Consider the following 25,922-nt stretch of genomic DNA (forward strand, 5'->3'; position numbering starts at 1 on the left):
GAAGAGCAGAGTATGTGCACTAGACTAGGTTGTCACGTGTGAATTGTAACATAACCCACATAGAGGCGTAATAACTTTCCCTCTGCAAGTTTCTGCCTCTGATATGTGAAAGACCGGGAGTCGAGAACATAACCTTAGAAAAGTTTTAGGCTAGGACATCTGAAGAAATGTTGTGAGGATGTTATATTCTGCAACAGTGTGGCAGATATTGCTCTATAACCATAAACACTAAAGCACATCTTGGAATTTTAAAATCGTGGACACTGAAACACAATCTTTTAGTATTTTTTAATAGTTTTTTTGGTAATGAAAATGTTTTCAAATAAGCACTATTCGATGGGGATTATGCGTTCCGTGATGTCTCTACTGTTCTGTGTCCAGGTCGGAATGGCTTTCTCTGTGGCTGGACAGGAGAACACCTGTGATGCAAACGGCAGCGTCTACTATGTAGGAGAATGGTATTTTTTAGACTCAGACCATTGCACGCAGTGTGAATGCACCACAGAGGGGTCTTCTTGTGCACGGACGGAATGCACCTCTTTGCCCACCGCTTGCATCCATGTCAGCCACTATCCCACTGATTGCTGCCCAAGATGTGAGAATATAGGCTGTGAGTACCGGGGAGAGGTGTACGAACTGGGACAAAACTTCCAGGTAGGCTACAATAAATATTGCCGTACTTGGCACGATATGATCAGGTGAATCTTTTTCTCGAATTAATAAAAATAATATTTCTGGGTTGTCATTTACTTCTCAAATGTCTATTGAGTTGACTGATGTATATTGATTTTCCTCTTACTGTCATGATGGTCGTTCTGCTACCTCCTGAAGTCGGCCCTCCAAAGTCTGTCTGTGCGCAAATAGCACTCCAAACTTTGGAGATGTTATTCAAAAGTAAGGTATTTCATTTCCTGTTCACAATTCTCTTGTTATACACTATATATACACCCAATCAAATTAGTGGATTCGGCTATTTCAGCCACACGTTGCTGACAGGTGTATAAAATCGAGCACACAGCCATGCAATCTCCATGGACAAACATTGGCAGTAGAATGGCCTTACTGAAGAGTGGCACTGTTATAAGATGCCACCATTTCGACAGGTCAGTTAGTAAAATTTTGAGTTGCTCTGGTCAACTGTAAGTGCTGTCATTGTGAAGTGGAAACATCTAGGAGCGACATCCGCTCAGCCGCAAAGTGGTAGGCCACATAAGCTCACAGAACAGGACCGCTGAGTGCTGAAGCGTGTAATTCGTAAAAATCATCAGTACAAAAACTGTTTGTCAGGAGCTTCATGAAATTAGTTTCCATGGCCGAGCAGCTGCACACAAGACTAAGATCACCATGAGCAATGCCAAGCAAAGGCTGGAGTGGTGTAAAGCTTGCCGCCATTGGATTCTGGAGCAGTGGAAATGCATTTTCTGGAGTGATGAATCACGCTTCACCATCTGGCAGTCCGACAGACAAATCTGGGTTTGGCTGATGCCAGGAGAACGCTACCTGCCCGAATGCATAGTGCCAACTGTAAAGTTTGGTGGTGGAAGAATAATGGTCTTGGACTGTCTTTCATGGTTCAGGCTAAGCCCCTTAGTTCCAGTGAAGGGACATCTTAACACTACAGCATACAATGACATTCTAGATGATTCTGTGCTTCCAACTTTGTGGCAACAGTTTGGGTAAGGCTCTTTCTTGTTTCAGCATAACAATGCTCCCGTGCACAAGCGAGGTCCATACAGAAATGGTTTGTTGAGGTCAGTGAGGAAGAACTTGACTGGCCTGCACAGAGCCCTGAACTTAACTCCATCGAACACCTTTGGGATGAATTGGAACGCCGACTGTGAGCCAGGCCTAATCACCCAACATCAGTGCCTGACTTCAGTAATGCTCTTGTGCCTGAATGGAAACAAGTCCCCACGGCAATGTTCCAACATCTAGTGGAAAGCCTTCCCAGAAGAGTGGAGGGAGGCTGTTATGGCAGCAAACGGGGACATATTAATGCCCAGGATTTTAGAATGAGATGTTTGATGAGCAGGTGTCCACATACTTTTGGTCATGTAGTGTATGGCCTAGAATAACTCACCCAGCAGTATGTTTTATAGTATTGTCTTTACTGAAACATATCTGGGTGTCGGGCTGTTTTTGGCACTGCATGCTGATGAAATTTCGAATATGGATAATTTGCCCTACCCAGTGGTTTGTTGTAGAACTACCACTACTGCTATAAAGGCCTAATGGTCGTCTTTTATTATTGTTATTATTTTTTCACACCTTTATTTAACCAGGTAGGCCAGTTGAGAACAAGTTCTCATTTACAACTGCGACCTGGCCAAGATAAAGCAAAGCAGTGCGACACAAACAACAACACAGAGTTACACATGGAATAAACAAACATACAGTCAATAATACAATAGAAAAAGTTTATATACAGTGTGTGCAAATGAGGTAGGATAAGGGGGGTAAGGCAATAAATAGGCCATAGTGGCGAAATAATTGCAATATAGCAATTAAACACTGGAGTGATAGATGTGCAGAAGTTAGATGTGCAGAAGATGAGTGTGCAAGTAAAGATACTGGTGTGAAAAGGAGCAAAATAAATCAAATGAATAACAGTATGGGGATGAGGTAGTTGGATGGGCTATTTACAGATGGGCTGTGTACAGGTGCAGTGATCTGTGAGCTGCTCTGACAGCTGGTGCTTAAAGTTAGTGAGGGAAATATGAGTCTCCAGCTTCAGTGATTTTTGCAGTTAGTTCCAGTCATTGGCAGCAGAGAACTGGAAGGAAAGGCTCCTAAAGGAAGAGTTGGCTTTGGGGGTGACCAGTGAATTATATGGTTACCAGTGAGCTGAGATAAGGCGGGGCTTTACCTAGCAGAGACTTATAGATGACCTGGAGCCAGTGGGTTTGGCGATGAAAATGATGCGAGGGCCAGCCAACGAGAGCATATAGGTCGCAGTGGTGGGTAGTATATGGGGCTTTGGTGACAAAACGGATGGCACTGTGATAGACTGCATCCAATTTGCTGAGTAGAGTGTTGGAGGCTATTTTGTAAATTGCATCGCCGAAGTCGAGGATCGGTAGGACAGTCAGTTTTACGAGGGTATGTTTGGCAGCATGAGTGAAGGAGGCTTTGTTGTGAAATAGGAAGCCGATTCTAGATTTAACTTTGGGATTGGAGATGCTTGATGTGAGTCTGGAAGGAGAGTTTACAGTCTAACCAAACACCTAGGTATTTGTAGTTGTCCACATATTCTAAGTCAGAACCGTCCAGAGTTGTGATGCTGGATGGGCGGGCAGGTGGGCAGCGATCGGTTGAAGAGCATGCATTTAGTTTTACTTGCATTTAAGAGCAGTTGGAGGCCACGGAAGGAGAGTTGTATGGCATTGAAGCTTGTCTGAAGGTTAGTTAACTCAGTGTCCAAAGAAGGGCCAGAAGTATACAGAATGGTGTCGTCTGCATAGAGGTGGATCAGAGAATCACCAGCAGCAAGAGCAACGTCATTGATGTATACAGAAAAGAGAGTCGGCTCGAGAATTGAACCCTGTGGCACCCCCATAGAGACTGCCAGAGGTCCGGACAACAGGCCCTCTGATTTGACACACTGAACTCTGTCTGAGAATTAGTTGCTGAACTAGGCGAGGCAGTCATTTGAGAAACCAAGGCTGTTGAGTCTGCTGATAAGAATGTGGTGATTAGGCCTCCCGGGTGGCGCAGTGGTCTAGGGCACTGCACCGCAGTGCTAACTGCGCCACCAGAGTCTCTGGGTTCGCCCCCAGGCTCTGTCGCAGCCGGCCGCGACCGGGAGGTCCGTGGGGCGACGCACAATTGGGCTAGCGTCGTCCGGGTTAGGGAGGGTTTGGCCGGTAGGGATTTCCTTGTCTCATCGCGCTCCAGCGACTCCTGTGGCGGGCTGGGCGCAGTGCGCGCTAACCAAGGGGGCCAGGTGCACGGTGTTTCCTCCGACACATTGGTGCGGCTGGCTTCCGGGTTGGAGGCGCGCTGTGTTAAAGAAGCAGTGCGGCTTGGTTGGGTTGTGCTTCGAAGGACACATGGCATTCGACCTTCGTCTCTCCCGAGCCCGTACGGGAGTTGTAGCGATGAGACAAGATAATAATTACTAGCGATTGGATACCACAAAAATAGGGGGGAAAGGGGGTAAAAAATAAAATTAAATAAAATAAAATAAAAAAAGAATGTGGTGATTGACAGAGTCAAAAGCCTTGGCCAGGTCAATGAATACGGCTGCACAGCATTGTCTCTTATCGATCGCGGTCATGATATCGTTTAGGACCTTGAGCGTGGCTGATGTGCACCCATGACCAGCTCGGAAACCAGATTGCATAGTGGAGAAGGTACGGTGGGATTCGAAATAGTCGGTGATCTGTTTGTTAACTTGGCTTTTGAAGACCTTAGAAAGGCAGGGTAGGATAGATATAGGTCTGTAGCAGTTTGGGTCTAGAGTGTCTCCCCCGTTGAAGAGGGGGATGACCCTGACAGCTTTCCAATCTTTGGGGATCTCAGACGATACGAAAGAGAGGTTGAACAGGCTAGTAATAGGGGTTGCAACAATTTCAGCGGATAATTTTAGAAGTAGAGAGTCCAGATTGTCTAGCCCGGCTGATTTGTAGGGGTCAATATTTTGTAGCTCTTTCAGAAAATCAGCTATCTGGATTTGGGTGAAGGAGAAATGGGGGAGGCTTGAATAGATTCAAGGCATAATGTACAGACAAAGGAATGGTATGATGTGAATACAGTGGAGGTAAACCTATGCATTGAGTGACGATGAGAGAGATATTGTCTCTAGAAACATAATTTAAACCAGGTGAGGTCAACGCATGTGTGGGAGGTGGAACTAAAGGGTTAGCTAAGGCGTATTGAGCAGGGCTAGAGGCTCTACAGTGAAATAAGGCAATAATCACTAACCAAAACAGCAAATGACAAGGCATATTTACATTAGGGAGAGGCATGCGTAGTCGAGTGATCATAGGGGTCCAGTGAGTAGCTCAGCGGGCTGGAGACACGGCGATTCAGACAGCTAGCAGGCCGGGGCTAGCAAGCTAGCAGAAGAAGAATGAGGGACGTAGCGACGGAAGAAGTCTCTTGTATCCCTCTCGTGCTGTTACTGTCGGCAGATCAGTCGTGATGGATCAGCAGGGCTCCGTGTGATAAACGGGTCCAGACCAATTGTCAAAATAGGTAAAGTGGCCAAAGAATTTGTCCGATGGGCCTCTTCAGCTAACAGACCAATATGCTCTAGACAGCTAGCGGACCGCGGCTAGCAGGCTAGAAGATGGGCATTCAGGGGACATCGCGACGGAGGAGCCAGTTGAAAAACCCCCTTGGGCAGATTACATCGGTAGTCCAGTCGTGATGAATCGGCGGGGCTCCGTGTCGGCAGTAAAATAGGTATTGTAGCCCAAGGAGTGGCTGATGGACCTCTTCGGCTAGCCGGGAGATGGGCCTAGCAAAGGCTAGCTCCAGGCTAATTGGCTCTTGTTTTGGGACAGAGATGTTAGCCAGGAGTGACCACTCGGATAGCAGCTAGCTGCAATGATCCAGGACAAAAGGTTCAGAGCTTGCAGTACAAATCCGGAGATATGGAGAAAAATAAGTACGATTTGCTCTGGTTTGAATCACGCTGTGCAGACTGGCAAGAGTTGTTTGGGCTAAATGTTAGCTGATGACCGCTAGCAGTGGCTAGCTGACTACTAGCTAGTAACTAGTTAGCTGGCTAGCTTCTGTTAGGGGTTCCAGTTCAAAAGTAAAGAAAATAGCAGATCCATACCACATTGAGTGAGGCGGATTGCAGGAGAGTATGTTGAAATTGAGGTTAAACTTCTTGTCAATCGGGGGAGCTGTTAGCACAATTTTTTTCTTGGTGTTCCCAAATTAAACTGCCTCGTACTCAATTCTTGCTCGTACAATATGCATATTATTATTACTATTGGATAGAAAACACTCTCTAGTTTCTAAAACCTTTTGAATTATGTCTGTAAGTGAAACAGAACTCGACTTAGAGCAATTTCCCTATGTGGAGTTGAGAATGCAGATTTTTCCAAACCTGTTCCCAGACCTGTGTTTAACTTTGCCTGTCTTCTATTGGTTGAGATGCACTGCATACGCCTTCCCCTGGGTGTCAGCGAATAGAGGGCCTTGAAATGGAGTCTCTACGCAGTTCAGAAAGTCTATAAATTGATTGGAATCGATGTGTCCACCCTTTTGGATCTTCGCGCTGACGCAGAGAGGGTCCTGGCATGTCGTTTTAGAAGCTCTGGATTTAGCTCCTAGATATATCCGGCTCTGTTTTTATTCGATATAGGCTTTAAAGACATCATAATCTTGTTATTTTAAACCGATTTATATCAGTTTATGTCAGTATATTGCGATTTTCGGGCATTTCATTTTCTGACGTTGTATTGAGTTGGGTATCTCTCTCTCGCATGCCATTGTGTACTGCTAATTGCAACGTGGAAGGAAACATTCTCCACCCCAGCAACGATTCTTTCGGCCAAAGGACACCTTTCCCAAGATTCTGATGGGAGTTCAGCTAATAGTAAGAACTATTTATGCTGATAATTCGTTGTTCTGTTGAAAAAGTAAAATGCATAAGACGCCATTATTTGCCGTGTAGCCTTGCGTTATCGCACCCTGTATTGCACCCTGTATTGCACAGTAACGTTAATTTTAAAAATGTAATTCAGCGATTGCATTAAGAACTAATTTGTCTTTCAATTGCTGTCCAACCTGTATTTTTTTTAGTCAAGTTTATGAATAGTTTTCGATAAGAATAGGTGTCTTTCCAAGATGGCGCCGGACAGATTGCTTGAGTATTTGGACACTATTTTCATTGTATAAGCACGATTTGTGCCGCTAAATATGCACATTTTCGAACAAACTCTATATGCATTGTGTAATATGATGTTACAGGACTGTCATCTGAAGAATTCTGAGAAGGTTAGTGAAAATTAATATATTTTGGTGGTGAATACGTTATCGCTATGTTTGGCTGGAATCAATGCTGTTGTTTGGTTTGCTACTGTGCTAAGCTAATATAACGCTACATTGTGTTTTCGCTGTAAAACACTTAGAAAATCTGAAATATTGTCTGGATTCACAAGATCTGTGTCTTTCAATTGCTGTACGCTGTGTATTTTTAAGAAATGTTTTATGATGAGTAATTAGGTAATACACGTTGCTCTCTGTAGTTATTCTAGTCGAGTTGTGATGGTGGCTGCAATGGTAAACAATGATTTATACCTGAAATAGGCAAATTTTTCTAACAAAACCTATGCTATACAATAAATATGTTATCAGACTGTCATCTGATGAGGTTGTTTATTGGTTAGTGGCTATTTATATCTTTATTTGGTCGAATTTGTGATAGCTGCTGGTGGAGTAAGAAAAATGGTGGAGTATGGGAGTGGTGTCTTTTGCTAACGTGGTTAGCTAATAGATTTACATATTGTGTCTTCCCTGTAAAACATTTTAAAAATCAGAAATGATGGCTTGATTACCAAGATGTGTATCTTTCATCTGGTGTCTTGGACTTGTGATTGAATGATATTTAGATGCTACTATTTACTTGTGACGCTATGCTAGCCTATGCTAGTCAGCTTTTTTACTGGTGGGGGTGCTCCCGGACCCGGGTTTCTGAGGAAGTAGAGGTTTTAAGAATAATATTTAAAAAATATACGCAAAGAAAAAAGATATAAAAAGATATATACACGTGACACGACAAGACGAAGACAAAGATGTCTGACTGCTACGCCATCTTGTTTGGATACAGTATAGCTGGTTTATTTTACACCTGCTCAATTAGGTTAGTAGCTGAAAAGCTGTTACTGACAGGGACTGTAACTTGTGGAGATACTGCCACATGGAGGCAGTATGCTGCTGTTAAATGCTGAATCTTGCTACATTTACAGCCAGTCTATTCAAATGTGCAGATGTAAATTGAGAGAACAGATAAAGACAAAAATCACCCAGTTGATATTGAGATTCTTCTGGGGGCACATTGTAAATGTTTTGATAATCTCCTTCATAGTCCTCATCCATAATATTGAATGGATTCTTCAGTCATATTTGTTGTTTGTTTCTAATTGCATCTATGTTTCTTGTTTGTGATTAGGTTGCTGTGCTATTGATTACATACAACTCTTTGTTGTCTGTTGCTGTAATCAGCAGAATCATTAGCCACAGTTCAACCTGCTTGAAGAATAAACTCCTTTGTTTCAGTGGAAAGAGGAAAGCAGAGCCAACAAAGCCAAGCAGAAATGCAATACCCCCTCAGTCAATGAATTAGAATATGAAACGACTCTGGCAACAGAAAAGCCAAGCCAGTGAGATTTACTCTTGGCTCATTGTCCTCTTGATGAGGTTATTATGGTTAATGGGAGATCCCTAAGGGGATAATCAGAGGCCCTCTGACACAGCACTGGATGAGCTAAGAGACATTAAGCCCAGAGCCTCATGGTGTTATTTTCTTCCACTTCATTTAACCCAACCTCTGTATCTAAACCACATGCAGAGATGCTGATAAACATCCAATACTGTGACAGGGGAAAACATCTGTTAACGGTTTACATGAACTCAGTACAATAAAACATACATTACACATACCGTACCAGTCAGAAGTTTGGACACACCTACTCATTCAAGGGTTTTTCTTTATTTGACTATGTTCTACATTGTCGAATAATAGTGAAGACATCCAAACTATGAAATAACACATATGGAATCATGTAGAATACAAAAAAGTGTTAAACAAATCGGAATATATTTTATATTTTATATTTTTCAAAGTAGCCACCCTTTTCCTTAATGACAGCTTTGCACACTCTTGGCATTCTCTCTACCAGCTTCACCTGGAATGCTTTTCCAAAAGTCTTGAAGGAGTTCCCACATATGCTGAGCACTTGTTAGCTGCTTTTCCTTCACTCAGCTATCCAACTTATCCCAAACCATCTCAATTGGTTTGAGGTCGGGGGATTCTGGAGGCCAGGTCATCTGATGCAGCATTCCATCACTCTCTTTCTTGGTCAAATATCCCTTACACCGCCTGGAGGTGTGTTGGGTCATTGTCCTGTGGAAAAACACATTTTAGTCCCACTAAGCGTAAACCAGATGGGATGGCGTATCGCTGCAGAATGCTGTGGTAGCCATGCTGGTTAAGTTTGCCTTGAATTCTAAATTAATCACAGACAGTGTCACCAGCAAAGCACCCCCACACCATCACACCTCCTCCTCCATGCTTCACGGTGGGAACCATTAATGCGGTGATCATCCATTCACCTACTCTGCGTCTCAGTGGCAGTCCTCATGAGAGCCAGTTTCATCATAGCACTTGATGGTTTTTGCCACTGCACTTGAAGAAACTTTTTCTTGAAATTTTACAGACTGACTGACCTTCATGTCTTAAAGTAATGATGCACTGTCATTTCTATTTTCTTATTTGAGCTGTTCTTGCCATAATATGGACTTGGTCTTTGGTCGAGTGCCCTGTCTCAATAAATGACAAATAACATCTTGGGAGGTATTTTCTGTCCAAATGCTCATGTCTAACAGTGATACCGTATCTGCCAGTGGCAGTCTAAAGAACACTGGTAGGACTACGTCTGTGGTTGCATGCCAAATTACACCCTATTCCCCTATGGCCTCTGGTCAAAAGTAGTGCACTATAAAAGGAATAGGGTGCCATTTGGGACACCGTCCTCTGTCTCTGACAGCCTGTGTTTTGTTCTGTGTGATTGGCAGCCAAGTGAGTGCGAGCAGTGTACCTGTGACAGTGATGGCATCGCACGCTGCCTGGTGGCAGACTGTGCCCCCCCGCCCTGCGTCAACCCTGTCAACACCAATGGGAATTGCTGCCCTGAATGCCCAGAGGGTGAGTGAACTGACCTCGTGGTTATTACATAGAACCTGTGAACGGATTACACATTTTTTAAAGATGTCCCGGAGAGACAGAGAAGTGGGTAATCTCCTGTGGATGATATAGAACATTAAGGGAAATAGGGAAAGAATGAACTTGTCTAAGTATGTCTCACCTAAGTAGCAGCTAGCATATCCATCAGTGTCAATATTAGCTAGCTATAATCATGATTCCTAAATTATAATTAGCCAAACTCCCTCAAATAACACCTCTTTTTCTCCACACACGCTTACAGTAAGTGGCTGTGCGATATCACAGGTCATCAAATTCTTTATTGACAATGAAGCATTCTATTTGATTCTACTCTAGGCAAAGGGAGATGAGAGAGTCTAGATACAGGGAAGATGATGTTCACATTCCTCACATTGTCTATTCTCTGTGCAGAAACAGTTGTTCATAATTGACCGTTTATTGTGATTGATGCATGCCGTTAGTTTTGTCACATTACTGTTGTCAGCACCACAAGCAGCAATATACGGTATGAATGTGATCATTTATCCAAACAAATAGAAGTAGTGGGGGAAGAATAACTATATCAGCATGAAATAATGCTCTTCACACACCGTTACCAATAACCGATCCACTCTCTCCTGTTCTACTGAGACACACAATACTATTCAAAAGGACGTTTATCAAGTTGGAAAATAGCCAGTTGAAGATGCTTTCATGGTTTGATTTTAGGTGGTCTATGACCGCACAATTAAGTGTACATAGTTTTTTCAATAAAGTAATTCAGAGTTAATCAAGTCTTATTGTCTGTAGTTCAACTTCCACTGAAAATACCCTCTCCTCTTTACGGTAGATGTGACAGTTATATCCTCATGGAAAGAGAAGTACAATGCAAAATATCACAACCAAATGGCAAGTAAAGAGAAATGATTGTGTGTTTCCCCAGGGCCCAACTGCTATGTGGATTTGACCCGCAGCCAGGTGATCCCAGGGGTGGAACCTGTATGGGTGGACTCCTGCACAAAGTGTCGCTGTCACGACTCAGGTGACGCTGGCTACTGGGAGGGCAACCGCTTGGCCACCTGTTCTCGCGTACATAACTGCACCCCAGAAGAGGCTAGCCAGAAGAACTGATGAAGTAGTACCAGTCATTTGCCCCAGTGTTGGGTGAAGCTGCCCCTAGACAGTGATCTTTGGTCAGCTTTGCATTTCCTCCCACCAATGGTTAAGGTTAGGATTGGGGGACGGTAAGCTGATCCTAGATCTGTACCATGGGGAAACTTCACCCCACCATGATTTTCCCCTGAAGGTTAGGTGGTTATCAGCAGGACTTGAAGAGGAAGAGACATACTAACTGACGTACTGTAGCATGTAGTACCAATGTGGATCTATTTGCGTTCTCTTGTCTGAACCTAAACCTATTCCAAATGACTATCAATTAATGAACTTGTGAAGTGGCAGTTCACTCTCAAATCAAAGTTTGTTCATGCTTAAAAAGTGGTCTTATGTCAAGATGAGTTAACGTCCCACACAATCTGCTGTCGATACATAAAACGTATGCATGCATGACTGTAAGTCGCTTTGGATAAAAGCGTCTGCTAAATATTAAATATATTATGTTATAAACTCCAACTACAAGCCTCCATCCCAAATGAATGGGGAACAATGGCACTATCTATTTTTTGGGAGATGGAGGCAGATAGCTGAATCTACACAACAGATGGTTTGGGACCATCTCATGATTCTCATCTTGATATTAGACCACTTTTAAGATCTGAAAACACATCTGATTAACTTAGATTTGGGAGTGAACTATCTTTTGAACATTCCTTGCCGAAAACATTTCCTAATGTAGTTGAAGGAGGGGGCAGTTTGACCCAACTGCCTCCTTAATCTGTATGTATACTGTAAACAAAGATTAAGCCAGTAAAGTAGTGAATGCATATTTCTAAGCTAGTTGGACTGTTTTGATGTAATGTAGATTATAGAGACTATCCTACATTTTCAGATGTTACACTTATTGGAAGATTTTATTAATTTAGGTATAACATCTCCATTGCATTTGAATTTGATGTGAATGGAACATTATAGATATGAAAAAATTGGTTCTGAAAGCTGAAGGCTAGTGTAAGAAACATTAAGTTGTGTATGAATATTATAATTTTGTAAACTATAAACAACTCACTATCAGAATGTCAGAGACCCATAATTGTATATAACTGTTTAAATTTTGCCGGATCCCAGGAAGAGTGGCTGCTGCCTTGGCAGAGTTGATCAGAGTTGATCAAAGAGTTGATCAGGCTGTTGATTGTGGCCTGTGGAATGTTGTCCCACTCCTCTTCAATGGCTGTGCGAAATTGATAGCTATTGGTGGGAACTGGAACACTCTGTCGTACATGTCGATCCAGAGCATCCAAAACATGCTCAATGGGTGGCATGTCTGGTGAGTATGTAGGCCTGGAAAAACTGGGACATTTTCAGCTTCCAGGAATTGTGTACAGATCCTTGCGACATGGGGCCGTGCATTATCTCTGTGCATTCAGATTGCCATTGATAAAATGCAATTGAGTTCTTTGTCCATAGCTTATGCCTTTCCATACCATAACCCCACCGCCACCATGGGGCACTCTGTTCACAACGTTGACGTCAGCAAACCGCTTACCACACACGATGCCATACACGTGGTCTGTGGTTGTGAGGCCAGTTGGACATAATACCAAATTCTCTAAAACGACGTTGGAGGCGGCTTATGGTAGAGAAATTAACATTAAATTATCTGGCAACAGCTCTGGTGGACATTCCTGCAGTCAGCATGCCAATTGCACTCTAAATTATCTGGCAACAGCTCTGGTGGACATTCCTGCAGTCAGCATGCCAATTGCATCCCTCAAAACTTGAGATATCTGTGGCATTGTGTTGTGTGACGAAACTGCACATTTTAGATTGGCCTTTTATTGTCCCCAGCACAAGGTTCACCTGTGTAATGATCATGCTGTTTAATCAGCTTCTTAATATGGCACACCTGTTGGTGGATGGATTATCTTGGGAAATGAGAAATGCTCACTAACAGGGATGTAAGCACATTTGTGGACAAAATTTGAGATAAAGAATAATTTTGTGCATATGGAACATTTCTGGGATCTTTTCTTTCAGCTCATGAAACATGGGACCAACACTTTACAAGTTGGGTTAATATTTTTGTTCAGTGTAAATACAAATACAAACAAATTGGTATGAACATGAAAACTATACGCTGTTCACTTGCTTCCTTCACATCCATTTTGTAGGGACCATTGCATGGAAACCAAAAAAGTAGAGAAACTGTTCTTCTTCTGTATGTTTGTGTGCAGCATATTGGTCCATGCTGGTATGAATAGACTACATGGATAGACTACATGGATAGACTACATGGATAGACTACATGGATAGACTATATGGATAGTGTTGGGTATGCGTAACTGGCTGTAAGGGAGTCAGGCGCAGGAGAGCAGAAGTTGGGTAGCCAAAGGAGAATTTTATTTTGGCGAACAAAATACACGGCACTAAGAACACAGCAGCGCACCGACATCGGCCTCGGGGACGACCCCGGAGGGCGAGGTGCAGGGCGGTCCGGACGGAGACGGTGGAACTCCCGCAGCATTGAAGGGTCCAACATGTCCTCCACCGGGAATCCAGCATCTCTCCTCCGGACCGTACCCCTCCCACTCCACGAGGTACTGAAGGCCCCTCGCACGATACCTCAAATCCAGTATGGCGCGAACGGCATACGCCGGGGCCCCATCGATGTCCAGAGGGGGCGGAGAAACCTCCAGCACCTCAGACTCCTGGAGCGGACCAGCCACCACCGGCCTGAGGAGATCCACATGGAACAAGGGGTTAATACGGTAATCGGGGGGGGATGTAACCTGTAACACACCTCGTTCAGTCTCCTCAGGACTTTGAACGGCCACACAAACTGCGGCCCCAGCTTCCGGCAGGGCAGGCAGAGGGGCAGGTTTCGGGTCGAGAGCCCGAACACCGGGCCCTCACTGCGGTGACGGCCTGACCTGGCTTTTTGGCGCAGCACTGCGCCCCGAAGGTGAACATGGGCGGCGTCCCATGTCTCCTCCACGCGCCGGAACCAGCCGTCCACCGCAGGAGCTTCGGTCTGACTCTGATGCCAAGGAGCCAGAACCGGCTGGTACCCCAGTACTCACTGGAAGGGGGAGAAGTTAGTGGAGGAGTGGCAAAGCGAGTCCTGGGCCATCTCTGCCCAGGGCACGAACGCCGCCCACTCCCCTGGCCGGTCCTGGCAATAAGACCGCAGAAACCTACCCACATCCTAGTTAACTCTCTCCACCTGTCCGTTACTCTCAGGGTGAAAACCCGAGGTAAGGCTGATCGAGACGTTCCATGAACGCCCTTCAGACCCTCGAAGTGAACTGGGGACCCGGATCAGACACTTTATTCTCAGGCACCCCGTAGTGCCGGAAGACGTGTGTAAACAAGGCCTCCGCAGTCTGTAGGGCCGTAGGGAGACCGGGCAGAGGAAGGAGACGGCAGGACTTAGAGAAACGATCCACAACAACCAAGATCGTGGTGTTTCCCTGTGATGGGGGAGATTGGTCAGGAAATCGATCGACAGGTGCGACCATGGCCGTTGTGGAATGGGTAAGGGGTGTAACTTACCTCTGGGCAGGTGCCTAGGAGCCTTACACTGCGCGCACACAGAGCAAGAGGAAATATAAACCCTCACGTCCTTAGCCAAAGTGGGCCACCAGTACTTCCCACTCAGACAGCGCACCGTCCGACCGATGCCTGGATGACCAGAGGAAGATGATGTGTGGGCCCAAAAGATCAGCCGCTCACGGACAGCAGACGGAACGTACAGACGCCCAGCAGGACACTGAAGGGGAGCGGGCTCTGCACGTAACACCTGCTCAATGTCCGCGTCCAGCTCCCACACTACCGGTGCCACCAGGCAGGAGGCCGGGAGTATGGGGGTGGGATCCATGGGCCGCTCCTCTGTGTCATACAGCCGGGATAGTGCGTCTGCCTTCACGTTCTGGGAACCTGGTCTGTACGAAAGGGTGAAAACAAAACGGGTGAAAAACATGGCCCACCTTGCCTGGTGAGGGTTCAGTCTCCTCGCTGACCAGCTGTACTCCAGATTGCGGTGGTCAGTCCAGATGAGAAAAGGGTCTCTAGCCCCCTCAAGCCAATGTCTCCACGCCTTCAGAGCCTTGACGACAGCCAACAGCTCCCGGTCCCCTCCGTCATAGTTTCGCTCCGCCGGGCTGAGCTTCCTCGAGAATAAGGCACAGGGGCGGAGCTTCGGTGGCGTACCCGAGCGCTGCGAGAGCACGGCTCCTATCCCAGCCTCGGACGCATCCACCTCCACTATAAAAGCCAAAGAGGGATCCGGATGGGCCAGCACGAGAGCCGAGGTAAACAGAGCCCTCAGGTGACCAAAAGCCCTATCCGCCTCAGCTGACCACTGCAAATGTACCGGTCCCCACTTCAGCAGTGAGGTAATGGGAGCCGCTACCTGACCAAAACCCCGGATAAACCACCGGTAGTTATTGGAAAACCCTAGAAACCGCTGCACCTCCTTTACCGTGGTGGGAGTCGGCCAATTACGCACGGCTGAAATGCGGTCACTCTCCACTCTACATGGATAGACTATATGGATAGACTACATGGATAGACTATATGAATAGACTACATGGATAGACTACATGGATAGACTATATGGATAGACTACATGGATAGACTATATGGATAGACTACATGGATAGACTACATGGATAGACTATATGGATAGATATACTATATGGATAGACTATATGGATATACTATATGGAAAGACTACATGGATAGACTATATAGATAGACTATATGGATAGACTACATGGATAGACTACATGGATAGATAGACAACATGGATAGACTATATAGATAAACTATATGGATAGACTACATGTATAGACTACATGGGTAGACTATATGGATAGACTACATGTATAGACTATATGGATAAACTATATGGATAGACTACATGTATAGACTACATGGGTAGACTATATGGATAGACTACATGAACAGACTCTATGGATTGACTACATGTATAGACTATATGGGTAGACTATATGGATAGACTACATGGATAGATAGACTACATGGATAGACAATATGGATAGACAATATGGATAGACTACATGCATAGACTACATGCATAGACTATATGGATATACTACATGGATATACTACATGGATAGACTATATGGATAGACTATATGGATAGATAGACTACATGGATAGACTACATGGATAGACTATATCTATAGACTACATGGATAGATAGACTACATGGATAGACTATATGGATAGACTACATGGATAGACTATATCTATAGACTACATGGATAGATAGACTACATGGATAGACTATATGGATAGACTAAATGGATATACTACATGGATAGACTATATGGATAGACTATATGGATAGATAGACTACATGGATAGAGAGACTACATGGATAGACTACAGGGATAGACTATATGGGTAGACTATAATGATAGACTACATGGAAAGCCTATATTGATAGACTATATGGATAGACTACATGGATAGAGTATATGGATAGATTATATGGATACACTATATGGATAAACTACATGGATAGACTATATAGATAGACTATATGGATAGACTCATGGATAGACTATAGGGATAGACTACATGGATAGACTATATGGATGGACTACATGGATAGATTATATGGATATATAGACTATATGGATAGACTACATTGATAGACGATATGGATAGATAGACTACATGGATAGACTAAATGGATAGATAGACTATATGGATAGACTACATGGATAGACTGCATGGATGGACTACATGGATAGATTATATGGATATATAGACTATATGGATAGACTACATTGATAGACGATATGGATAGATAGACTACATGGATAGACTAAATGGATAGACTATATGGATAGATAGACTACATGGATAGACTAAATGGATAGACTAGATGAATAGATGATATGGATAGATAGACTATATGGATAGACTACATTGATAGACGATATGGATAGATAGACTACATGGATAGACTAAATGGATAGACTAGATGGATAGACTATATGGATAGACTACATGGATAGACTATATGGATAGACTACATGGATAGACTATATGGATAGATAGACTATATACATAGACTATATGGATAGACTAAATGGATATACTACATGGATAGACTATATGGATAGATAGACTACATGGATAGACTACATGGATAGAGAGACTACATGGATAAACTATATGGATAAACTACATGGATAGACTATATAGATAGACTATATGGATAGACTACATGGATAGACTATAGGGATAGACTACATGGATAGACTATATGGATAGACTACATGGATGGACTGCATGGAGGGACTACATGGATAGATTACATGGATAGACTACATGGATAGATTATATGGATATATAGACTATATGGATAGACTGCATGGATAGACTAAATGGATAGACTACATGGATAGACTATATGGATAGACTAAATGGATATACTACATTGATAGACTATATGGATAGATAGACTATATGCATAGACTATATGGATAGACTAAATGGATAGACTACATGGATAGAGAGACTACATGGATAGACTACATGGATAGACTACATGGATAGATAGAGTATATGGATAGATTATATGGATAGATTACATGGATAGACTACATGGATAGATTATATGGATAGATAGACTATATGGATAGATAGACTATATGGATAGACTACATGGATAGATTATATGGATAGATAGACTATATGGATAGATTATATGGATAGATTACATGGATAGATAGACTACATGGATAGACTAAATGGATAGACTACATGGATAGACTACATGGATAGACTATATGGATAGATAGACTACATGGATAGACTATATATATAGACTATATGGGTAGACTATATGGATAGACTACATGGATAGACTATTTGGATAGACTAAATCGATAGACGATATGGGTAGACTATATGGATATACTACATGGATAGACTATATGTATAGACTATATGGATAGATAGACTACATGGATAGACTACATGGATAGACTATATCTATAGACTACATGGATAGACTATATGGATAGACTATATGGATAGGCTACATGGATAGACTATATGGATAGACTACATGGATAGACTATATAGATAGACTATATGGATAGACTACATGGATAGACTATATGGGTAGACCATAATGATAGACTACATGGAAAGACTACATGGATAGACTTTATGGATAGACTACATGGATAGACTATATGGTTACACTATATGGATAAACTACATGGATAGACTACATGGATAGACTTTATGGATAGATAGACTATATGGATAGACTATATGGATAGACTATATGGATATACTACATGGATAGACTATATGGATAGAATACATGGATAGACTACATGGATAGACTATATGGATAGACTACATGGATAGACTACATGGACAGACTACATGGACAGATACATGGATAGAGAGACTACATGGATAGACTATATGGGTAGACTACATGGATAGACTATATGGATAGACTACATGGATAGACTACATGGATAGACTACATAGATAGACATATGGATAGACTACATGGATAGACTATATGGATAGATTATATGGATAGACTATATAGATAAACTATATGAATAGACTACATGGATAAACTACATGGATAGACTATATGGATAGACTATATAGATAAACTATATGAATAGACTACATGGATAAACTACATGGATAGACTATATGGATAGACTATATAGATAGACTATATGGATAGATAGACTATATGGATAGACTACATGGATAGACTACATGGATAGACTACATGGATAGACTACATGGATAGACTACATAGATAGACTACATGGATATACTATATAGATAGACACATGGATAGACTACATGGATAGACTATATGGATAGACTATATGGATAGACTACATGGATAGACTTTATGGATGGACTACATGGATAGACTACATGGATAGACTACATTGATAGACTACATGGATAGACTTTATGGATGGACTACATGGATAGACTACATGGATAGACTATATGGTTAAACTATATGAATAGACTATATGGATAGACTACATTGATAGACTATATGGATAAACTACATGGATAGACTATATGGATAGACTACATTGATAGACTATATGGATAGACTACATGGATAGACTTTATGGATGGACTATATGGATAAACTATATGAATAGATTGACTATATGGATAGACTGCATGGATAGACTATATGGATAGATAGACTACATGGATAGACTACATGGATAAACTACATGGATAGACTATATGGATAGACTACATGGATAGACTATATGGATAGACTATATGGATAGACTTTATGCCAAAATTCAAGCCTTGTCATGTCAGGACTAGCTCTGATTACACCTCTCCAGTCGACTCTCAAAAAAGTCTCTTGATTATGTTATTGAATAGTTGTTGTCACGAGTTTGGGTCGGCATTCTATGTCTCGTGTTCTATTTTGTCCTTGTGTTGTATTTCTGTGTGTTTGGCCTGGTATGGTTCTCAATCAGAGGCAGCTGTCTATCGTTGTCTCTGATAGAGAATCACACTTAGGTAGCCTGTTCCCACCTGTGTTTGTGGGTGGTTGTTTCCTGTTTAGTGTTTGTTTCACCTTTCAGGACTGTTCGTTTGTTGTTTTGCCAAGTGTTGCGTATTTTATTAAATAATATGAACACTTACCACGCTGCACCTTGGTCCTCTTCTCCTTCTCCTCTATACGACGAGCGTTACAGTTGTACATAGTTTATCTTTTATCCATGCCTTTAACTCCCTCCATCTTTCAATAAAAACCCAATGTAAACTTACAGTAAGTGAAAATAAAGTGTCTTTGTATGTCCATTAACTATACTCTCTTCCATGTGTTGCCATTGTTGTGTAGAAGGTGGTTTATTACACACTGAATGTCTTGTCAGTAAGGGGATGCCAGTGGTTCATTGTTCTATTTCCCCAAATCCCTGTTGTTGACAGTTTGGGGACAGTGCTGGCATCTCAACAATAACTGTTAGGTTTTCTGTTTAACCAAGGTGGTGTGGATTTCTCTCTGAGACAGTATGAACATAGTTCTAACCCAACCTAGAAATGATCCTTTCTTTGTAATGCATCCACTGATGGGAGCGGGACTTGGTCCATACGGCCTTTAGTAAATATTATATTGTTATGATAATTCCGAAAATGTGCACCACATTATTAGAATTTGGCTAACGCAAACAATTTCTAACCAAGGTATAGCCTCCCCTTAGGAGTAAAGTAGTTTTAGCGTTTCAATTTGAGCCGCAATGCAGTGTGATGGTATTTCTTAACCTCTCTGTGACATAAATACTTACTAGTCGAAAGAACAGCAATGGCTCAACCATTATAATTACTGATTTATAAAAAATTAAAATACAACTCTTTTTTTACCGCTACCAATTCCACTTTGTCTTTAAAAGCAGAAGGAGTTCTTTCTTCAGTCTCAGCACATTTTCTATTTTCTATTACGCCCCAAAGTCCGAGTGAATGAGAAATGTTTCAGAAGTTTCTTTGAATGCCATGGCAACTGGAAACAATGGAGGAAAAAAACTATTATCAGCCCCATTGTCAGGACCGTGGACAGATCCATCCCAATGGCACTACTATTCCCTACTTAGTGCACTACTTTTGACTGAAGCCCTATGGGCCCTGGTCAAAAGGGGCACTGGACAAAAGTAGTGCACTATAAAGGGAATAGGGTGCAATTTGGGATGCAGCTGACACCATGCATGTGAAATCTATTTTCTCATCTGGCAAGGAAAAACAAACCAATCACATAAGTGTATCTCATTTACCATCAGATTTATTGATTGTATAGAAAAAGTAGGTTTGATATGACATTATGCATTCTATATAAGATATAACATTTTCAACATTCAATGTACAAACCCTAGATAGATACAGTAAATCTTTAAAAATGCACTCAGGCTTGAAGACCTGAGGCAGTCAGTAGTTGATGTTGTTCTCCAATGCCCTCATCCTATCTTGTTCCTGTTACAGTTACCCACCACTTCCTTTAAACGACGGCTCTGACAATTAGGGAAAAGATTGCTCAATGGTTGAAACGTATAAGAAGGAGGAAGCTGTGCAATGTCTGCCAACAGGAGATGGATGAAGAGAGAACTTCAGACACACTCCAAAGGTGGATAGTACATTAGCATTCCACCTGTCAGCTTTTCCTACTCAAGGCTGCATCAAAAACATGGTCAACAAAAAAAGCTGATGCCCCGCAATTATACATTAGCAGGACAAACTGAAAATAATACTAGTTGACTGCGGGGAGGGTGGGAGCAGAGGGATGCAGCCAAAATGATACCCTATTGCCTACATAATGACTACTTTTGACCAGGGCCCATAGGGGCTCCGTAGTGCACTATGTGGGGAATGGGGTGCCATTTGGGACGCAGACGAGGAGTGGTGCTTTATCACTGATTCATAGCTGGCGAGTTGTGAAAGAGAGAGACAGTCCTGGGAAGGATGTCTCTAAGCTTATGCTGAAAGGTCCCCCTGTCAATACGCATCATATCAAATCTATATTATACAGTACCTACAATGTTATACCACAGTCACTATGTGTGGGGTAGTGGGGCAGAATACAGCCTATAGGCCAAACAAGATAATATCATGGAATACCAATATGATTCATGATTAGATTGATATAATAGAACCAATAGGATTTATTATTCCTGTTGTAGCCTACTTGGTTCATGATCTCCATATAGATATCAAGTCAACAGAACAGACTGAGTTCTATTATACGTTTCCCTCTGTTCACAACACAAATTACATGATAAACTTGTCCATGCACCTGTAATGATCGCTACTAGCTGTTGAGTGAGTCTACAAGTCTGATATGGACAGAAATCACATCCTGTAGTCTACCGTATAGTAAACTAAATATCCAACAATTTCTTGGACTGGAGTTATGATAAAAAGCCATCATTGGCAGAAAAAAAACCAAATGATTTAATTTAATGAAACCAGTGACTTCAGTACCAAGTTTTTTCGGGGTTGTGTGCTGCATCAGTAGTGAGCTCGTTCTGTTAAACCAATTTTAGGCAATGAGGATGCTAGCTATATGTAAAAGCTCCTTCCCAAAGTTCCAAGTAGTATAGTTAGCCTTTTGGAGAATTATTCCCTCAGCATTGAACATAAAAGCAGAAGCTTGGCAGCCTGATGAATCATACTATACTGGGACCATAGGCAGGAATGTCAAATTCTAAATCCTGTGGTCCACAGTCATCAGAGAGCAGTGCATACACAGTACATCCATTTGACAGTTACATTAAAATAGAGTAGTGTAAAAGGACATCAGTCTCCTGTGTTGAATGGGCAGTAGAGTATTCACTTTGCGAGGTGCTCTCTTTTCCAAGGGCACAGCAACTCACACCAGTAGTAACAAACTGAAAAACGAAAAAGCAGAATGAGAGAGAGAGGAGAGAAAAGAGAGAGAGAGAGGATTGTTGAAATCCTGCTGATATTTCTATAGAGGAGCAGTGTGCTTCAGATACAGCTGTCTGTGTATTCATTAGATGGCCACGTACAGAAAAACATTGTGGTGTTCATAGACACACACGGCACAAAGAGAGAGATATGGCCTTGCTAGAGAGAGGAATAAAAGGCAGTGGAGGGTGTTGTCGAGAGAAAAAAGGGAAATGCACTCAAACTTTAAAAGACTCTTAAAAATAAACAGAGGGGAAACTGGTTGGTGGGGCATCTCTAAATACTCACTGACTCAAGCCTGGCCAAGAAAACCATTGATAGTACAAAAAGATTTCCACGTCACTTCACACAACAGGAATGTCATTAAAAAAAATCCCAAAATGCAGCATTCCTTCTCATTGCCCCTCATAAAAATTCTGAAGGCATCAGTTTGGTGTTTAGGCAGTACAAAAAAAGGAGAAGAGAGTGAGAGAAGAAAAAGCTTACTTACTTAAGACGTTAAAAGGCTTTCATACACTGGTAGTGTTAATAGTAAAACGATATTAGATTTGTTCTTACTGTATGTGGGCTAGTTTTCCATTTATTCTAGGGGAATCCACCCTGAGGAAATAACTAGCTTCCGTTGTGTTCTTATCACCTCAGTGCAGTGTGCTTCTGCCTTTGAATGGATGGAATGAATGCTACAATGCAAATATTCACCATACTAGACTCTCCTTATCAACATCATTCACAATTCCCACCACTAGGTTATCAATGCCTTATCATTTTTTTTATTTTTTTTTATTTGTATTAATTTTCTCAATTTTAAAAATTGAGTAAAGAGTCTTGTATTTTGAGCAAGATATGATCCTCTTCTAAAACTGCCGGTATCCATTGTTAAACAGCAAAGGTTTAAACTCCCATCACTATCTACTATAACCTTTGTGAGTGAGAACACGTCAGAACACGTCTGATGATCACCTGTTAGAACAATGCCAGAAGTTCATCTTCTGTTCTTTTTACTGGACCTCTCTTCTCCACAAACAGGTCAAAACCAGTTCCTTAGATAGTCATACCCATCCACTACTAGGGGGTCTTTATTCACTGTATGTCTCTCAAACTTGTTTCCGTCCACAGATAGTAACAATTCTTTGTCACAAACAAAAGAGACCAAAGAGAGACCGGAGTTGGTGCACAATGTCGCTCTGCTCCAGAACCATTTGTCAATGGCAGAAACATGGGAAATGGAGAAAGCCTGCGTTAGATGCACAGACAGTACACATTCATTTTGCGCCAATATAGTATGTTCTGATTGACAGATAGATTCTCACAGAGAGATCAGGGCTGCTCTTCTTGGTTCTGCTCCAGTACCTCTGAATCCCAAACCCAACCCCCAGCGTGTCAACGATCCAATGTCGATATGACTCCCCTTGAAGCCTGGACATCCTCATTCCTATTGCTGTGTGTTTCATGTACAGTATGCACATTTCCAGAACAGCACTGTGGCTCCAGCCAGGAGAATGAATCTGATCTAATACATCCCCCTCTTCATCTACTCCTGAGAGTTAGTCCCCCCAGAGTCAGCTAGTCAGCGTCCCAGGTTGGAGGCCTGCTGTAACCATTGAGCTGTGAGCAGTGTTGGACTGCAACAGGTATGTATCTCCACTCAGAGTGGGCTGTGAGTGGTCTGGGCGGGCTCCTAGCCCAGGTCAGTGGGGGGTATCTGGGTCTGAGTCGGGCTGAGGGAGGTGGAGGCAGAGATGGAGGCTATCTACTGTGCATTATCGTTCTCTGCCCCATCTCCCTCCCTCTCCATGTCCAGGCCGGGTCTCTCTATCTGTCTATCCCCTGAAAGGCCGGGGCGGGGGCTTGCCGATCTCCACAGAGATGTTGGTGTAGAGAGGGTACTTCTTAAACTGGAGCACACGGTACGTTAACGTGCTGATCCCGTCTCTCTTCATAGTGTTCTTGGTGTTCTGGATCTTGTTGAATCTGGAGAAGATGAAGGAAAAACTCATTATTATTATTACAGGGAAATGTTACCATTGTAGCAAGCAGTGAAATGTTACTGTATGTTTTACTTTTTCATCATTGTGGCTAACATACTGTACAGGTTGGTTTTGCATGTTTCTTGTTATTCCCATATTGGACAATAGGTGGTGATATGGGCAAGTATTGGAACTCAGAGGACACATACAGGAATCATCCAGCTGTAACAGTCATCCATTGTCCAATGCCAAGGCTGCAATGCCCAATGGTTTTCTCAGATGTCCTTTTGCTGTTTGCGAAAGCCATGGATAAACTGCCTCAGTAACTGTGTGGAGCGCATATCCAATCTTCAAAGAAAAGTGAATGGCTCAAACAAGATGCATTTTTATGTGCTTTGACATTAACCCACTACGACACAATCCTAGTCAACCCAAGAAGAACCCAGCAGCAGCAGCTAAACAGAGATTTCTATAGACACAGATCTAGTCAGGAATCTAAATGAAAGCTAAATTACTTTTAGGCTATGAGCCCTTTAAATGACAGGGTAAAGAGTGACAGAGAGAGAGGGGGGAGAGATTTATCTATAAAGAGGAGAGAAGATTAAAAGCCTGACTGTGCTCTACTACTGTACTTAATCAGTCTCTCAATGATCTCACAACGAGGCCTGTGTTGGAGAGATCTGAGATATTCTCACATATTACTTAAATATGGACTGTAATAGTGGAAAACGGCATCTCTCAGAGTAAGGAGTCACACTAAAAGCTTCCCTAATTCAAGTTTTGGTGCCTACTTATTTAGGCAAGGCAGCAGGCAAAAAAGCCATAAAACCACCACTTAACATGAGATGATTTATGATTGGATATTTGATGATGACGCTACTCTGTGGATGGAGGAAGCCTTATATCCACTGATTTAATATGCCCCGGTGCAAGGTGGTGCTAACTAATCTTTTGGACTCGTGATGAACGGTAGGCTTTCTTCTTTTGGCAAGCCTAATGTCTCATTACCATGTCTAAACCACATCTCCTACCTCCTACTGACCAAACAGAGCAGGGTGGGGGCAGTAACACAGCTGTAGAGGTAGTCAACATGAATCAACAAAAACATCCATGTTGGTAAACAGTAAACACTGGCCGTAGTAGGAGATTAGAACCACTCTCTCCTGGATACACTGACGGATGCCCTGGAATGTGTGGAGGGTAAGATTGGTTTTCTAGCAGAATCTGCATAATTATGGTAAACAAGGCTAATTTGTTGAGCTAAGAGTAATTTTGGAGGCATAATGCTTTATCATGCGAGGACAGGTAAACATAATAATCAGAGTGCAAGGATAGAATAATGAGTTTTTATCACGAAATAAAACAGTTTTTAGAGACAGTGACTTAAAAAAAAATATATATATATTTTTTATTAGGATCCCCATTAGCTAACGCCGTAACGCTAGCTAATCTTCCTGGGGTCCAACACCAATTAACAAGAC

General features: G+C 42.4%; 2 protein-coding genes across 2 annotated transcripts in view; one reads left to right on the forward strand and one right to left on the reverse strand.

Annotated features, from left to right (window-relative positions):
* The first annotated feature begins 50 nt into the window (after positions 1-50).
* Positions 51-19,850, forward strand: LOC129814107 (von Willebrand factor C domain-containing protein 2-like). The gene is made up of 3 exons (XM_055866912.1): positions 51-654; positions 9,754-9,883; positions 10,824-19,850. Exons 1-3 carry the CDS (start codon positions 307-309, stop codon positions 11,009-11,011), a joined length of 666 nt encoding a protein of 221 aa, XP_055722887.1. The 5' UTR covers positions 51-306; the 3' UTR covers positions 11,012-19,850.
* A 966-nt stretch (positions 19,851-20,816) lies between these two features.
* LOC129814106 (beta-1,4-galactosyltransferase 2-like) overlaps positions 20,817-25,922 on the reverse strand; it is a 136,944-nt gene continuing 131,838 nt past the window's right edge. Inside the window, exon 7 of the mRNA XM_055866910.1 lies at positions 20,817-24,445. Coding sequence (XP_055722885.1) covers positions 24,295-24,445 — 151 coding nt within the window. The 3' untranslated portion in view covers positions 20,817-24,294. The remainder of the gene's footprint in view (positions 24,446-25,922) is intronic.

This window comes from Salvelinus fontinalis, chromosome 17 (genome assembly GCF_029448725.1).
Source record: "Salvelinus fontinalis isolate EN_2023a chromosome 17, ASM2944872v1, whole genome shotgun sequence".
NCBI lineage: Eukaryota > Metazoa > Chordata > Actinopteri > Salmoniformes > Salmonidae > Salvelinus > Salvelinus fontinalis.